This window comes from Podarcis raffonei, chromosome 8 (assembly GCF_027172205.1).
Source record: "Podarcis raffonei isolate rPodRaf1 chromosome 8, rPodRaf1.pri, whole genome shotgun sequence".
NCBI lineage: Eukaryota > Metazoa > Chordata > Lepidosauria > Squamata > Lacertidae > Podarcis > Podarcis raffonei.
The window spans coordinates 62601178-62619496 of NC_070609.1; the positions used below are offsets into that span (position 1 = coordinate 62601178).

The 18319-nt window shown below is 50.0% G+C and overlaps 1 protein-coding gene across 1 annotated transcript; it reads right to left on the reverse strand.

Moving 5' to 3' along the window:
• Window positions 1-541: 541 nt before the first annotated feature.
• On the reverse strand, window positions 542-17755 carry AARS1 (alanyl-tRNA synthetase 1). Its single transcript, XM_053400317.1, has 21 exons — window positions 17638-17755; window positions 15431-15593; window positions 14647-14835; window positions 13687-13832; window positions 12088-12279; window positions 11007-11151; window positions 9808-9953; window positions 9071-9179; window positions 8806-8956; window positions 8046-8170; window positions 7326-7470; window positions 6829-7007; window positions 6025-6138; window positions 5455-5661; window positions 4300-4484; window positions 3899-4007; window positions 3539-3652; window positions 3169-3288; window positions 2540-2626; window positions 2210-2323; window positions 542-1336 (listed from the first exon to the last, which is right to left on the reverse strand). The coding sequence occupies exons 2-21, from the start codon at window positions 15572-15574 to the stop codon at window positions 1151-1153; spliced, it is 2907 nt and encodes a 968-aa protein (XP_053256292.1). The 5' UTR covers window positions 15575-15593; window positions 17638-17755; the 3' UTR covers window positions 542-1150.
• Between the last annotated feature and the right edge of the window lie 564 nt (window positions 17756-18319).

The window sequence follows — 18319 nt, forward strand, 5'->3', positions numbered from 1 at the left end:
GCATTTTGCACATAATGGTGAGCTGAGGTTCTCTGAAAGCAAGATATAAGCCAGGAGATGAGGGGCAGGATGGGCCAAGCCCCCTGTTTTGCTTGGGCTCAAGTGAGCTACTGGCTCAAATATCCCTCTGGCAGAACAAATAAGGAATTTGCAGGTCTCCACTACCCTTTTTAGTTAACCACAGCCTCCCATGTCATCCAAACCAGCAAGTGCAATTGGCAGTAACTGGGCTTGATTTCCCCAAGCCAGCTTCTGAAACAAGCAGCAATGATGTGGGAGGAAGCGATGGGGTGAGCACCTGAGCGTGAGGCAGGCTAAGGCATGTTCCTGCTTACGCACTTCACACTAGACCATGGTTTAGCACAGGCATAGGCAACCTCTGCCCTCCAGATGTTTTGAGACTACAATTCCCATCATCCCTGACCACTGGTCCTGTTAGCTAGGGTTGGTGGGAGTTGTAGTCCCAAAACATCTGGAGGGCCAAGTTTGCCTATGCCTGGTTTAGCGTAACCGTTCTTTGGTTCCACAGCAACAAATGCACTTAAACACACGTCTGTTCATTTATTCAGCACTGAACCTATTCTGATCAGAAGTCCTCATGCCAGGGCAAGTCTGCCCAGGTAAGGCTTTGCTACAACAGAGGTTAACACTACGAACCGAAGAAAGGTTTTCCCCGTTACAACGAAAGACATTATAGCAGCCTTGATTGCTCACCCCCTGCACATGCTCACGTTACAGCAAATGCTTCAAGTGCTTGAGCATGGATGGAGGCGGCTGTGCAGAGCCCCCTTCAAACGGTGCAATAGGAGCAACACTGCAGAATTAAACTTTAGAATGTTAGGAAGCATGTATGTGTCCCAATGGCTGTGTGCAAAAAAAGGGAGGACACTCAGTTGGCAGCAGGCCCCTTGAGGCAGCTCAGTTATCACCGTGACAAGAGATCAGAACTTGTGCAGTCATGGGCTCTGGTGTCCTGTGATCAAGTCATCGCCTTACAGGGCCACCTTGTTTGGTTAGTGCCTGAGAGGCTGAATTTAGAAGGACAACAATGTGCAGTCTTTGTCTCCACAGACATAACGCTAAAGTAGAACTCCTAACCTATTGGCCAAGCAGACAGTTCCCTTTCTGAGTTTGCCCCACAGGCTGGGGATCAGTTCTTCAGCTCACCCAGCTTGAGCTTGGCAAAGTCTGTTGCCAGCTTCAGGGCTTCTTCAAGGCAGTCGGTGTTCTTGCCGGTGGCCTGGGCAGAGAGGTCTTTCCCGCCTCCCCTGCCATCCATCAGCCCAGACACCTGTTGCACCCATTCGCTGGCCTTGAGCCCTTTGCCAACGACTTCCTGAGAAAGAACAGAGACAGCCTGCATTAGAGTTCTGCACCTTAGTTCTGAGAGCTGCCAAGAATATACAAGATCCTGTGATGCTCAGGCTGTGCATGGAGGAGGGTGTTGTTGTCACGTGCCCCTCAGAACTGAACAACTAAACAGTGTGTTCAGAGAAGGGTGAACCAGGATAATGAGGGGTCTAGAAACCAAGTCTTATAAGGGAACAGTAGAACAGTTGGGGACTCTCCAACGCTAAGGCTTTGAGGAAGGAAAGGGACTTGCTTTCAACTGCCCCCACCAGCCCCCAATAAACTTCTCTCAGAAGGGGCATGTATGCCTGCAAATATCATCCAATTCTGCCAAGTTACGGCCTCCCTTGACTTCCCAAATAGTGAGTGGGATTCCCCACACCCCAAATGCAATCTGCCTCACACTGGTACCAAATCTGCTAACTTCCAAAGCACTTTGGATCGAGGTGAGCTGTCTTCTGAAGTGCCAACTTGGGAGTCCAAACTGAATTTTCTGTTGGTACACACTCCTTACTACAAATCTTCCAGACAAGAGGCCAGATTCTATAGGAGTAGGAAAGCTTCTGTCTTTAACACCCTCCAAGGACAAAGAATGTTGAGACCAGATGTGAGGAACCTTTCTATTTCTCCTCTAAAGGAGTCAGGGGGAAGTGGCTGGGATTGGAGGCTCCTCACAGTTGAAGAAGAGCCTATTCCTCCAGTTACCCAAATTACATCTGCTGAAATTAATGAACACGACCAAGTTTAGCCAATTAATTTCAGTGGGGCTACTCTGAGTAAAGCTTAGATAAATACCACCTTCTGCCTGGTTAGTTGGTGCCCCAAGAGTGCTAAATCCCCACTCCCATCCCAGGCCTACCTGAGGGACTTGGCATAAGCAGGTGATCTTTCCGGCTTCATTATCCACGGTGAACAGCATGGCTGCTGTCTGAGGTGAATGAGTCTTCAACAGCTTCAGAGATTCATTAAGTGCCTGCAGAAAGACACAGGTGTGGTTACAGAGAGCACGTGCTATGCACAGTCACATCCAATTCTCAGATCTTTGGGCAATTTGCAGTAGATCAGCAATTCCCAGTGGTTTGACAGGAGCAACTTGCTTGCAGCCACAGCAAGTTGCGCAGGTTCCCTCCTTGCCCAATGCACCTCCGCCCCCTGTAGAAAGGGCAACGAGAAGGGATTTGGGGGATACCTTTGCAGAAGCACCACTCTCCATTTCCAGAATGACCAGTGGCTGGTTGGGGTGAGCCTCGATGAGCTGCTTCGTCTTCTCCAGAACCTGAAGGAACAAAGAGAGGTCAGGCTCAGGAACGCTGGTGATGGGAGTGGGGAAAGAAAGGGAAAGCTCCTCTCAAATGCAAAGAGATGCTTCTTTTGTGCTGCAGAGAACATAAAAACACAAGCAGCATGTCAGGCATAAGGATGCAGGGGTGTGGAAATGCACACATTGCTCTTTGGCCAAGGTAAACACTCAAAGAGTAGCTGGCGGCAACTGTAATCTGGCAAAAAGATCTGCTGTGTTTGGACTACACAGCAGGTGTATGAGAGTTGGGTGGGTTGGGTGGACCTCACAGTCTGCTCTGGTGTTCCAGGCTCTTCGCTCCAGAGAGAGGGAGGAGAAGCTGGAGCTGGGCTTAAGCAGTGGCTGGAGGCTGAAGTCACACAACAGATAGGAGCAGCCACATTTCCCTTTTAAAACAGTCTGAGCGAAGGGGACCCCCTTTCCTGATCACTGCTTGCATGTGCTTTCAAAAAGGGAACCCTGCCATTTCTACCCATTTCCACCCCCTTTGCCTATGACAGTGGAATGGGAGAACTCACTCGTTTCTGGATGTCTGCTTTGCAGGCACGGTCGAGGTCGTCCATCACCTTCTTCAGGGCTTTGAGGGCCTCCCGGAGTTCATCTTTCTGCCACTGGGGAATGACGGAGGTGGCCAGCACCTGCAACCAGAAGGCGGCACTGAAGCCACAGCCCACGTTTCACAAAGAACAAATAATTTGTTGTGTTCCCAGCATGTTCGGTGCGGGTCCAGATGCCTTCCACATTTAAGAACAAAAGGAGAGCCTGCTGGAATGGGCCAGTGGCCTATCTAGTCCAGCATCCTGTTAGCAGTGCTCAAGTGACCCCACCGACTTGAGAATTTGAGGAAAAGGGGCTGATCCCGCCTCTCCCCTTCCCCTGCTCTCGTACCTCGCCAAGGTCTGCAATCTCGCGCTGGACTTCTTTGTTGGGGGCTGTCTGGACCTTCACCTTGTCTTCCAGGTCAGAGAGTAGCTTTTTAAGGATGTCCACTTTCCTCAGTGCCTTGGGAAGAGAAAGGGGAGTCAGGATTTTGAGGTGGTGTTGGAAAGAAACGGTGGCTTTTACTATCCCACAAGCATAGCAGGGTCACTGCGGTGTGTGGCCTGGGGAGTGTTCTGGGGGCCAGACAGAGAAGGCTGCACAGCAGTACTTAGTGTCCAGGCCTGCAGGTCCCCACCCCATCTTTTATTTCCCCATCTCACCCACAGCTTGATCCTTGCCCACTGCACCTGCCCACCCCCTGCTCACCTTCTGTGCTTCTGCTCCCGTGACAGCCACGATGCGCCGGATGCCCTTGGCAATTGCTTCCTCGGACACAATGACAAAGTGACCGGCGTGAGCAGAATTCTGCAAGTGCCTGTGAAAATATCAGCGACTGAGAAACACCACTGACATTTACAAGCATCTCCTGACTTGGCAACTGAGGGAGCTTGATTTCAGAGAGAGGGAGACAGATAATGGGGGTTTTGTTCTGGGAAGGAGTGAGGCAGCCTGAGCTTTGGGTACAGGCGAAGACCCCCTTCGACCCACCCTTTGCTGTGTGGAGCACGAAGGAGAACAAGCAACCCTGGGTCCACCATTTGGCAGGGCAGCTCTCTAGCTATGGATCTGGAACCCTCTTCTGTCCCAAGCCCTCCTGCCAGACTTACGTTCCCCCGCAGAACTCGACCGACGTCATGGCACCCGCACCGCTGGAGGGGTCAGCCAGCATATCCTCGATGGGGATGCCGATCGAGACCACGCGCACAGGGTCAGGGTACGTCTCATCAAACACTGCACGGAGGCCCTGGATGGCTTTGGCAGCTGCCAAGGGACAGTCTTTGGCATACACGACCTGGGGAGCAGACCACAGAAGTTAACAGAAGTTAAGGGCAAGCAAGAGCACAGGTAGAGTCTTGCTGGATCAGACCGCAGGCTGGTCTAAAACAAACATATGCACAGGTAAAAAGCAGGTAAATGAAGCATGTGGGGATAATACTGTTGCACCTCATAGGATTGCTGTAAGGATCGATGAGATAATATAATGGGGAAATCAGAAGATAAATGCCATATTTTATTATTCAGGCATTTGCTCTGTTGCGAAAAGCCCATGCCACAAGTGGGTTTCCAGTGGGTTTCTGGCTCAAAGAAGGAGCATTCTTTGGAAGTCTCCAAGAACAGGACCTGGAAGTTCTCAGCATCCTCAAAACAGCGGTGGGGAACCTTTTTCACCCAAGGGGCTACATTGCCTTTTAGCAATCTTCCAGAGGCCACAAGGCAGCAATGGGTGGGGCCAGAGGAAGAAGAGTTTGGATTTGATATCCCACTTTATCGCTACCCGAAGGAGTCTCAAAGCGGCTCACATTCTCCTTTCCCTTCCTCCCCCACAACAAACACTCTGTGAGGTGAGTGGGGCTGAGAGACTTCAAAGAAGTGTGACTGGCCCAAGGTCACCCAGCAGCTGCATGTGGAGGAGCGGAGACGCAAAACCAGTTCACCAGATTATGAGTCTACCACTCTTAACCACTACACCAAGCTGACTCTCAGGAAAGAATGGGCAGTGAAGTGAACACAAATTTTACCTCCGTGCAGGAGGCTGATTTCTACACATCCTCCTCTCCACCCAGGGAAGCAGGAGTCTTGGTCACAGAGAACCATTTCAGCCAGGTGAAGACACCCCAAGAGAGGGCAAAGCAGGACTGGGGAGGGTCCCAAAGGCCAGCTACGGAGGCCAAGAGGGCTGCATTTTGTCCCTGGGCCCAATGTTTCCCACCCATGAGAGAAACAAGCATGCACGCACCAGCCAGACCAAGTTCCTCTCCTACCTTGGCTTCCTGAATCATCTGATTCGCAATTTCTTCTGCCTTCTTGATTTCCTGGGTGGACATGGCTCCCTTGGCTGTGAAATCAAAGCGCAGCCTGTCTGGAGCCACCAAGGAGCCTCGCTGGTCGGCCTCCCCCAGCACAGCGCGTAAGGCAAAGTTGAGGATGTGGGTGGCTGTGTGGTTGCTCATGATGGGCCGCCGCCTGGGCTGTGGGGGGAGGAAGAGACGAAGGTGAGCAGAGAAGGGAGGAGGAAAGAGGAGGCCGTTCCCCCTCCACTAGTGGCTAAAAGCAGCGGGGACCAGGTTGTGGCCCACCCACCAGCTCTGTTCAGGGCTGTGGATTTGTGGAACAAGATGGGAGACGGCCCACTCAATATTTGCATTCAATATCCAGGATAATTTTTCTTGCTTCTTTTGTTTCTTATATTTTATTTTATTGCACCACAATTTGGAATGCAATAAAACTCAGCAAATAAGAAGCAATTAAGAATGTAATGAATGACTGAATGCACAGAAAGGGTGGGATTTTAGTCTGAAACGCCTTTGATATCAAATGCACAAGCCACTCACCTCATCAACGTACAACCGCACAGTGTCTCCCACCTTCAGGCTTCCATAGACGGTGCCCACGTGCAACACATAACCTCCGCGCACTTGGACATTCTTCACTGTGAACTCTGTCTTCTGAAAAAACCAAAGGTAGACAAGAGCCGATGATTGTCAAAGGCAGGAATAGGAGCCCAAGGCCAGGCCAGTGTGGCTCTTTCTTCCCACCAAGCACCACCAGCAGAGATGCACTGGATTTTAAATGCTTATGATCATGCTGCTTCTCCATCACAAGTCTACAAACCAACTCATGAAAGTAAAAAAAATCAGTGACATTATAAAAATATCATGTGAAAACTTACTATGCTTACAAAAGTGTAAAAGAAAAAGAAAGCAGACGTAAAAATGAAAGCAACAATCAACCAAAGAGCAGGACATAGTTTTCAAAAGGGGAAAGAGCAGAAGCTGCACTTGTAAGCACCAGAAATCCTGGTGAAGATGCTCTTGCCTCGGCATCTAGAGGATGACTGTGCTGGCAACCTCACACGCTTGGAGTGCATTCAACACATGAGGTGCCGACACATAGATGGATCTCTCAATAGTCACCACCTCTCCATCTCGAACAACTGACACAGACTTTCCAGACCAGGCAGGTTTAACAAGGGACAGATATAGGGAAGGTTGGGGTGCTAGAGCACTGCGATCCTCCACCACTATTCTGGGGCAAAATAAGGCAACATGCCACCAATTTCAAAAGCCCCCAAAGCCCTTCCCACCACCAGACTCCAAGCCCCAAGACTCCCAAGCAGGCCAGCGAGCCCAACGTACATCCTCACTGCCTTCGTCCTCCTTGACAAGGTAGCCTTCGTCGTATGTCTGCCCGCCCTGCTCAGCATAGAAGCAGGTGTGGTCCAAGACAACCCCGCACTCTTGGCCCGTGGACACCTCCTCCACAAAGGCCTTATCCCGGCGGAGGGCTTTGACAGTGGCCACCGCACTACTGAACTCTGCACGTCAGAAAAGAAAAGTGGGAGTTAGCAAAGCAAGAACCGCTTGCCTGTACCATGACCTTTCCCCTTATAAACAGTCACAAAATTCAACAGAGAAGAAAATTCTGAACCGAAATCTCCTAATGTCAACTTACCCACAAAAAAAATTAATAACAAACAAACCCTATCATTTCCACATCAAGCTTTTTGGTTCATATTCCTCAATTATTAATGGGTTTTAGGTATAAAAAGTATTGACAAGCGAGTTCCTTCTGACATGTTCCAACGCATCAAGAAAACAATGTGTTGGACGAGAGGGAGCTACTTAGAACCCACCATAACTGCCACTGGGGTCCGATGTGTAGTTGTATTTCAGAGAGTCATCTGTGGCCTCCAAGCCCCTGGACCGGAGTTCTTCAATGGCGTAGATGTCCAGCATGATGAGATCTTCATCGCCACCTCCCTTGCCCTGAGACTTGAGCTGGGAATGTAAGCAATCGAGGGTGAAAAGCAGGCCAAGAAGCCCTTGGCATAAAAGCAACCACCTCAGGTACAGGCAACCTGTGGGCCACCAGATGTTATTCAACACCAAAACCCATCAGCCCCAGCCAGCATGGGCAGCCGTCAGGACTGAAGAACTGAAGGGCACACAGTTGGGGAAGGCTGAGCCCAAAGCTGCCTACCTTGGCAGGCAGCAGCCTTCCTCAAGGTCCCAGGCAAAGATCTCTCACAGCCTGTTTATCCAAGCTATGTCCTGCCACCCTTCCAATTCCTGGCTTTCGCGGATATGAATCACACGCTACAAATGCTGCTATCACTTGCCCTTTCCTGTGCAAAGCTGACCAGTGGAAGCTACAATAGAAGGTGGTAATAGCAGGAATAGAAGTGCCTTGTGTGGAGTGACTTGGAAATCAAAGGGCCAACTGGACAACCAAAACCTGATGCAACTGAGTGGAGGGATGCCTGCCTGGCTCTGCTGGTGCCTCTGTCTACATATGATGTTTATCTGTGTCAATACATATACTGTGTTCAGAGTTGGCGATGGCCAAGCCCTACCTGGGCAGACTTCCTCTCCTCCTCAAAACCCTCCATGTCCACCTTCAAGCCCTTCTCTTCCGCAATGAGGCCGGTCAGATCCACAGGGAAACCGTAGGTATCATAGAGCAGCCACGCAGTGTCTCCTGGAGGAGGAAGAGGATTGCAGAAGAGTTAAACCCGCAGCACAGCTTCTGATCAGCTCATGCTCCCTCTTGTGGGGTTTTTGCAAGTCTCATTACTAGCAAGCCACAGCTGCCCTGCTTTCCTGGCCAAGTGCCCATTTCCCTTCACTGCCGACTCCTGGAGCCTTCACGCAGACCAGGGCAACTCAAGCAAGGAACTTGCTTCACTCGGAAGAGATTTGGATAAGGAAAGGAACAAAGAGCGGGAGAAGCAGCCATTGTCTCCTCTCCTCCAAAGTTCTGCGCAAGAGAGAAAGAGGGGAATGATTCTCTCCCATTAACCTGCTCCATGCAAACACACAGGGCTGGGGGAAACAGGCAAAGCCTTGCCCACACTTGGCCCCCAAGGGAAAGGAGGGTCGTCCTCTTGTGGCCTGGCCCAGCTCTGCAGTGTAAGCGGGACCTGTTTCTCTCCCTCCTTCAAACCACCACCTTCTACTTAAGGCTCAATTCATCACAATGCTTGCAATGAGAAATGGGTATTCTCCTCCAGCCCCACCCAGTCAATGAGTTGAATTTCCCAAGCAGCAGCGGCTTGGCTCACTTCCTAGCATCAAAGCCTTTTCCACACAGGGGTTGCTGGTCTTGGGCCATACCAGGAATAGTCTTGCCGTCTCCCAAGCTCTGAATCTTCCTGTCAAGGATGCGGCGCCCTCTGTTGAGTGTCTTCAGGAACTGCACCTCCTCTTCATTGATGATGTCTTTCACCATCTCAGGGTCTTTCTTCAGCTCAGGGAAGGCATCGCCCTGAGAGGAACAGGAGCTGTTAGCTAAGCGAAAGCAGCTCCCTGCCTCTCTCCCTCCATCCCAAAACCTGGAAGCTTCAAGAGCAAAGGAAAGGGGACAGGACTACAGATTTACCAGGGACTGCACCACCACGTCCACCAGGCTGGCAAAGAATCCCTTGGGGGCGTTGAGCTTCTCATGGGCGTAGCGCACAGCACGTCGGAGGATGCGCCTCAGAACATACCTATGCAAGGGGAGCAGAAGGCAGAGGCTGGTCTTACTGGAGCCCTTACACTCTGGAAAACACCTCAGGGACCCCCAACTTTTCGCAGCACAAAGGACTCTGCCCACTCGTCCTGGGCCTGTAACCCTTGTTTCGCAAACCTGGGTCCCAGCTGTTGTTGGACCACAACTCCCATCATCCATGGTCACTGGTCCTGCTAGCTAGGGATGATGGGAGTTGTAGTCCAACAACAGCCAGGGGACCCAAGTTTGAGAAACACAATGTGAATCCACACATAGACTGGGTTCCTGTCCTTCCTGACAAGACCAAGGGCTCCTAACACGTCTTTTTGTCATCTTCAAACAGCTGACCCGTGTCAGGGCAACCCCATTCCCACAAGACAACAGGCCAGATTAGGGTTCCCAGGTCAGACAATGTGGCAACAGAAAGGAATGGCTGGGGGGCTAAAGATGGGGAAAGGGAAGGCAGCTGCCTCCCGTACTGGCCACTCAAGGCAGTTTCCCCAATCTGCCTATTGGCAGGGCTGGTCCTGACTGTGACTTTCAACCCTAATCAGCTTAGCCACAGATGCTACATCCTTTCTTACCCAGCCCCTCACCACAAAGCTCCACACAGCCCACTCTCTCACCCCCTGCCGGTGTTATCAGGCCTTCCACCGTCTGAAAGAGCCACCGTGATGGTTCGGGCATGGTCAGCCAGGACACGATAGGCCATGTCTATGCCATCAGCATCATCCTCCCCGACCTGCCCGGTGTAGGGCCTGCAGCCAGTGCCCTACAAGGAAGAAGGCATGTAGGTGAAGTCCAAGAGATGAAAGAGAAATGAAACGGTTAAGGAATCAGAGCAGGTCTTGGAGATTACAGGCATTACAGGTTTTTCTTCTAAGATTCTCTGACCCTTTGCTTATTACTGTTAGTTGCCTCATAATCAAGCTTCTCTGGGCAATGGGCAATGAAATTAAAATTACACGTCTGACAGAACCCCATGTCAAATAGTAGCATAAAAATTATTTTTAAAAAACCCCAAACCACCAATATCAGGGTAGAGATTAAGACAAATGCAGCCACAATCATCTAACACAGAGCTACAAAATCATCCTCTCTGAGCAGCAGTGGGAGATCTCTTAACCGACAAGGCTAGAGTTGGCCCATGAGGCAGCTTCGGCTAAGCCACACCCACCCACCTGAGACCTGGCATCAAATGAAGGCAGGTAAAGACATGGATCCCTGCGAAGAGCCGGGTTTGCAGGCCCCACTGATCAGCTGAACACCTCATGTCACCTGCTGCCACTGTGATGCCAGGTGACTGACCCTGCCCACCTGTCAAGTTGGCCCATTTGGGGCAGGGGAGGTAAGGCTCCAGCCCACCAGCCAGATCCAGCTCCCCACTTCAGTTACAGAGGTAAAGCATACAATGTAATGCCACCAGGAACTGGAGAAATTGAGGTGTTAGTATAAATTTTAGAAGATCTTCATGTATTAAAAAGCACTGAAAGGACCCTCAAATGGCTGATGGGACTTGGGAGTCCAGCATCTAGAGGGAAGCAGGTTTAGTGCTGGAGTTCCTTCTACCTGTCCTCACGGCTCTAGCTGCCAAGACCTGATGCAGAAACAGCAGCAGCAAAGGTCAGTCAGCCACATGAGAACTACCAGAAGGAAAGCTACCAGAAGGCAGATAAGAAAACGCTGTGAGTTGTGAAACTCAGTGGGAGGAAGGTGAATGTTGTTATGTCCCTAAGCCAGGAGGGCCTCAGGGCAGCGAGATGCACTCCATCTAGAGAGAATCCACATATTGACAGATTTGCTCACAGCACGTCTGGGCAGGTACCTTCTGGATAGCTTCAAAGTAGGGCACGAAGAGATCTGTGTCGTAGTTGGACATCTTGTTCTGAAGCACCGACACCAACCTCTCCAGACCCATGCCCGTGTCAATGCTCTTCTTGGGAAGAGGTTTCAGGGTCCCATCAGCCTCTCTTGTACAGGAGAGAGGAGAAAAACACTCCATTATTCACACAGAATAATGCAAACAGAGGACTGGTTCAGATGCTCACGTGTCCAAGCTTAATAAGCAGAGAGGTGAATGAGCCTTTCGCCTGCATTCTCATCCCATTTGCTCAAGCATGGAAATGGATCAAAGCATCTTCCCTGATGATAGTTTCCCATTTCATCCAAACCAGAAATTTACTCTTAACAGCTCTGGAACAAACCTGGAGATCAACCCAAGCTCAAACCACATCTTCATATCCAGGCTTGTTCTAAAGCCGCTCATCATAGTTTTCCTGGTTTGGATGAAGAGATCCACAACCAATTAAAGTAACAAAAAGTAGAGCGCAAATGGGAGCTTCTCTGGTTTCGAAGCATCCTGTCACAGCCTTCGCAGAAAAAAGCAACACAGAACCCTCCCTCACACAACCAACCAGTATATGGTTGTCCTACTGTACTGATTGAGGAGCAGCTGTTTTCTCAGACATTATTTATATATCATTTTGGAATCTGTCGCTAGCATCTGCTGTACTGCTGCAAAGATCAGGACAAAATTCTTAGGAATGAAGGGTGAGGAATAAATAGCCATGATCCAGGCCACTATGCTCAACACCTAAATCTGTGAAGACAGGAAAGTTTCCTCACTGGATGTGGAGTCCAGCATTATCTGGAAACCAGGGGGAGAGGTAACACACCACAGGTGAAAGGCATAAAAGGGAAAGAAGAAGCTGCCTTGAACAGAGTCAGACCACTGGTCCATCAAGCTCATCTTGTTTCTGGTGACTGGCGGTGGCTCTCTGGGGTTTTTTTTGCAACCCCACCTGGTAATGCCAAGGATTGAACCTGGGACCTTTTGTATGAAAAGCACCTGCTCTGCTACTGCACTGCCACCATGCTATAGGAAAGGAAAACAATTCTTGCACCACCTGTTGTACTGTATGAACACCAGGTTCCAGATCTCCAGCACGTTGGGATCATCTTGATTGACGAGATGGGCAGCATCCCTGTCCCCGATTCGGTCATAGTGCATCTCGCTGCAAGGTCCACATGGCCCCGTGTCACCCATTTCCCAGAAGTTATCCTTCATGCTGCCCGGAAGAATCCTACTCTCCGCCAAACTGCAAAGAAGGAAATGGCCAGTGATGCAAGGAATTCCACAAGTTACAGGTTCCTTGAACAGGCAACATACGAGCCATTTGAACTCTTTGACTTGCCCAGGTAACATCTTCTGAAAAAGTATCACTGTCAGCTTCATCATGTTAATGAACCTACAACTCTGGCTTCATGTAGAGGCCACATTAAACTATGGCTTAGCAAGATGCAAACAAGCCTAGCCTTCTCCAAGACTCATGCTCCCGCTCCTCGGTCAGGAAGAAAGAAAAAAATCACTTTTGATTGACCACAGTTTGTTGTATCTGAACCTTAAAAACTATGGTTAATCTTAACTATTACAGTGGTACCTCGGGTTACATACACTTCAGGTTACATACGCTTCAGGTTACAGACTCTGCTAACCCAGAAATAGTGCTTCAGGTTAAGAACTTTGCTTCAGGATGAGAACAGAAATCGTGCTCTGGTGGCGCGGCTAAAGTGGTGCTTCAGGTTAAGAACAGTTTCAGGTCAAGTACGGACCTCCGGAACGAATTAAGTACTTAACCCGAGGTACCACTGTAGTTTAAAATCATGGTTTATTACATTGCCTTGTTTAAACTAATCACAGTTAAGATTAACCCAAGTTGTAGGTCCAGACAACATGCTAAGCTGCAGCTAATCTGAAGTGAAGGTGAAAGCTTCCAAACTCCACCTCTAGGCCACATGGGGAAAGATTAGGCTCATTCGCAACCTTGCTCAATCAAAGTTAAGCATGAAGTCCAAACATAGCCATTGACTAGAAGAGAGAAGCATAGACGCATGGAACTGTCGAGTTGGAAGCGGACCCAAGGGTCATCTGGTCCAAGTCCCTGCAATGCAGGTATCTCAGCTAAAGAATCCCTGACAGATAGCCATCCAACCTGTTGAACAGCTCTTACTGTCAGAAAGTTATTCTTAACCTTTGACTTGATTCCATTGGCTCAGTTCCCCACCCCCCTTTCTAGAGTAACAGAAAGCCAGCTTGCTCCATCTTCTAAGTGACAGCCCTTCGGATATTTGAAGATGGCTCTCATGTCACTTCTCAGCCTCCTCATCTTCAGGCTAAACATACCCAGCTCCCTCAACCATCCTCATAAAGCTCATTTTCCAAACCCTGTATCATATTGGTTGCCCTTGAAATTAAGGTCATGGCAATGCTTGGAGACATCAAAAAGCATCTTATAAATAGGATTTCTGGATTTCTGCTTAAGCCCCAATACATTTTCTTTGCCCACTTTGTTTTTGTGTGTGTGTGGAAGACACCAAAGAAATCCTGGGATCATCCTGATGGCCCCTTCTCTTGCCATTCAGAGAGTGGGTGTCGAGTGCAATTCCCAGTCTTCAAGACACATAAATGCAGCTCTTCCTGTATCCTTTGGATGTCCCAAACTCACCCTAGATCCAGCCAGATTTGCTTGCAATCCAAGTCTGGTTGCAGGCCAGCGGCTTCATTCCCACCAAAGTATGTGACATATAGCCGCTCAATGGGGATGCCAAACTCTTTGGTGAGCAGGTCCAGGGCAAACTTGCAAGCCAGCTCCTGAGTGGAAGAAAAAAACAGGGATGGGAAGGTCTTGACATGGAGAATGACATACTAACTTCTTTGACGAGTTTCAGATATGAGCCTTAAATTCTACAGCAGCCGCTGCCAGCCAGAACACTGAATCAGCGATGCTCCTGTTCCTACAGTGGCTAATCAGATGCTTGTAGGAAACCAGGAAGCAGGTTTCGGGCACCACTTCCCATTGTAAGTTGGTGACACACATGGCAATATTCCTCCACTGAAAATATTCTCTATTAAAGGGGCAAGTTGTTAGCCTAGCGTTCCTCCTGATGTGCTAGTTTTCTATGCACAAGGATTGTTCCCTACCTCTTTATGCGGAAGTATTCAACCATGTATGTAAGCCTACACCTAGATCCTGAAGTAATACAGCCCAGATATTGATCATACCAGAGAGAAGAACTTGCAGCTGCTGTGCAGGAGACTGAGGCTGGGTAGGGTGAGCTGCCCAGGATTTCTAAGGGGAAGGAGGCCACTGGAAGGGCAGCATCTATGCACTGTAGTTCCCTGTCTACCCCCAACTCTTACCTTCTTCCTCTCACTGGCCACCACCCACTCATTAAGGCCCCACTTTTTTCTTTGCTCTCTGCTACTCCAACTGTTACCAAACCATTCCTAATTCTGCCATAACAAACATTTCAACCAGCATAACCTCTAGATGTATGATCTGCCAGCAGCACCACCAGCAGCAGAGTGTGAATGGCTTTAATTTTAAAATATGTGCATTTGCCAAGCATTTTACCAGCTGGTTACCTGCGTTTGTACAGGCAAAGGCCACTGGCAATGCCCTCACCTTGAAATAATCTCCAAAAGACCAGGAGCCCAGCATCTCAAAGAAAGTGTGGTGGTAGACGTCCTTGCCAACGTCGTCCAGGTCATTGTGCTTCCCGCCAGCCCGGATGCACTTCTGAGTGTTGGCCGCTCGGGTCAGCTTTGCCATGGGGTGAGAGGGGTCAATTGTGTTGAGGAAGATGGGCTTGAACTGGGAGAGAAGGAAGAAGAAGACTGCTTTCAGCTCAGCCTCTAGGCAGAAGAGGGACTTCAGGCAAACGTGCCAACAGGGACCCAAGAGATCAAATGGCACTTTTGTCTGCTTCAAACCTACAGATGATCAGTGCCATTGGTCGACCCCCTAGTCCTAGGCATGTAAAAGGGAACGGGTGGCGCTGTGGTCTAAAGCACTGAGCCTCTCAAGCTTGCTGATTGGAAGGTCAGCAGTTCAAATCTGTGTGACGGACTGAAGTCCCATTGCTCTGTCCCAGCTTCTACCAACCTAGCAGTTTGAAAGCATACCAGCGAGAGTAGGTAAATAGGTACCACTGCAATAGGGAGGTAAACAGCGTTACCATGCGCTCTGGCACTCTTCAGTGTCCCACTGCACCAGAAGTCATGCTGGCAACATGACCCGGAAAGGCTGCCTGCAGACAAACGCTGGTTCCCTTGGCTTGTACCCCATAGTCTAGTTTGACTGGACTAGTTTGACTTAACTGTCCAGGGGTCTTTTACCTTTACCTAAGACAGGGGAGGAAACTTTCCCCAAACCATTCGTAATTCTGCAAACGTCTGTCATGTCTGACCTGATTCATACCGGCGTTGGCAAAGAGCAGAGTCGGATCATCCATGGGGATGGTGGCTGAGGAGTGCACATAGGTGTGCTGGTTCTCCACAAAGAAGTTGATGAACCGTCGGCGGATCTCACTGGCTGTTAACGTCACCTCCATCTTGGGATCACCACTCACACTGGAGAGAACAAAAAAAGGGGGCGGGGAGAGAAAGGAAGCACTTCAAGGCAATGCTGCAAATCCTATATAAAACACTAGCTGGAGCAGCTCAAGTTAGAATTCAGATCTCAGCAGTTGCCGCCAAGGACACCCTCCAATGGCTTCTGGCTTGAGAGTGCAACCCTGACACAATTCAAGGCAGCCTGGCCATCAGTCACCACAGCTTGGCTCCTAGCTACACTGGAAGAGGGGAGGTTTTCCCCATGTTGATCTCTAAGGTCAACTAAAGGCCCTCACACCACACCAGGACAGCTTAGTCCAGCCTCAGGCAGTGCTGCTTATGAATATACATAAGCCTCATCTGAAGTATACATTTAAAATAGTCTCATATTAACAACACATGACTTCTAAAGAATTCTGGGAACAGCAGTTTGTTAAGGTTGCTAAGAGTAGCTTGATCCATCTTCCCCTCACAACAATCACCGGAGTAGTTTAACAATCAGCCCCTCTTCCCAGAGAACTCTGGGAAATGTAGTTCTGTGAGGGGAATGTGGTGTAAGATCTCTCAACACCCTTAACAAACTACAGCTCCCAGGATCGTTCTGGGGGAAGCCATGACTGTTGAAAGTGATAAGACATCACTTTAAACATATAGTGCAAACATAAACGTATTGTCCATTCCCTATTTTCTTTGTAAAAACCACTATGGGAGAGCAGTTCTCCAGCCCAGAGAACAAAAAACAGCAATTGGCCTATGGCAGCTGCAAGGCCTTGGTAAGGCAGTCCCTTCTACCCAGACACCCCTGGCTGCTCCTTGCGCCCTTTTGCCACATTCATAATGCTGCCACCACACATCTGACTTCTGTGTAGCAAGAGGGCCAGCCAGAAGCAGCTATGGGGAAGGGAATAGCTATCTGGAAGAGGGACAGAGAAAACAGATCTCACCCTTGATCTCTGCTGCAATCTGGCAAATACAAGGAAAGCTAAACAACTCTCCATGCTATCCCGGAACCACCCACAAGGTGCCTGCAGAACTGACATAAAGGTCTGGGCTTGGAGGGGAAGGTGAATTCATAGCCAGGCTTATCAGCTAAATACAGAGTTGGAAAATTCCTTCCAATACTAAAATCAGGCATGAACAAAACTCACCCATAAAATCCTTCTACAGAAGCACATTAGCACTACCCTATCTCTGTGAGGAAAACTACCACCCTACTTCCAATTCTTACAGGGAATTCATGAAGGAAAATAAGAGAGACCAGAGCCTGCGCAAGGCAAACAAATAACCCCAACCACAGTGGACCACAAGACAGATGCCAGAATAAAAAACCTTAATTTACCAGGTGAATACCAGGTGCCCCGCATCAAAATCTAACCGCAGCACCACCACGTCAAAACTCGGCAACCTAGTTGCCTCTATTGGCACATCAAGAGCAAGGTGGATCCTGATGTCTCACCGCTTCCCTAGAGATCTGACCCAGGTGCACAAGTGCAGCTAGACTCTCATTGCTGTGTTGGCAGGAGAAGGGAAGTGGGGCAGCTTGCCAAAGGGTAGGTGTGTCAGAGGCAATGCCCTGGTGACTTTTTGCCTTTTTGACAAAGACCGCCTTTGCCAACCGGGTGCTGGGGCTGATGGGAGTTGTAGTCCAAAAAAAGAAATCTGGAGGGTCAGAGTTAGCAAAAACCAGAGAAATGCATAATTTCTCTCTCTGTGTTCTTGTGAGTGTGTATATGTGTGTGTGTGTGTGTGTGTGTGTGCGCACGCACACACACACACACACACCCTCCCTCCACCCTGACACCACAGAATTAATGAAGTCACTGCTGGCTTCAGAGACCCCATCCCACGAGCCAGACAGCTGTGCCTCCTCAGGGCTGTCACCCCACGCCAGAACCATGAACCAGACTCCCAGAATTCGCCGCGGCTGTGGCCCTCAGACAGCCCCAGCTGGCGGCGGGCAGCGCTGCCTTCCTAAAAGTGGAGAAGGATGAAAAAGACCCCTCAGCCCCCAGCCAGCGCCCTCTCCCTCTTCAGCCCCCCTTCCAGCCCAACGCCTCCGCACCTTTCCTGCCGCTCTCCAGTCAACCTTTCCACGCGGAGCCGGAGCGACGCTCTTCCACTGCACACCCAAACCTGCTGCGGGGTTTTTTTCCTTCCCTTAATCCCGCCCACCCCGTCGGCCAATGAGGCTCAATAGCCGGGCTGCCGCTGCTCAACGCAGCTGCCCGTCAACGTCACGAAGCGCGGCGCTGGCGAGGCGCGAGGGCTGATGCAACGGCTCTGAAACCGCAGTCACGTGGCTCCCCAGGAAAGGGCTGAAGGCGGCGAGGAGGCCGCCATTGTGGGCAGGGCGGACGCGGCTGAGGGATGTGAGCGTGGGGTGTAAAGCAAGACGTCGCGGGCTGAGGCTGTTCCCGCTGCGTCTCCTACCTGATATATAGGAAGGCTACACGTCTGAGTGGATCTTCCTCCTCCTCTTCTCTGCACCCTCCAAATCAGCTCTGCAGATTTGAGAGACCTCCCAGGGAAGATTTTGGGAGTGCGAAGGAGCAGGAGGGCTGCTGGTCCCTCACAACTCTACAATTCTGTGTGATTCCTATTGTGTGTTGTGCAAAGGTAGGGCAAGTCCACGAGAGCATCCCAAATGGTCCCTTGGTTCTCCTCAGAGCACTGCTGAGGTGCCTCATGCTCACCAGAGGGCGTCCTTGCCCTGTTTGAATAAAGCAGGAGAAAGTAGAATTTCT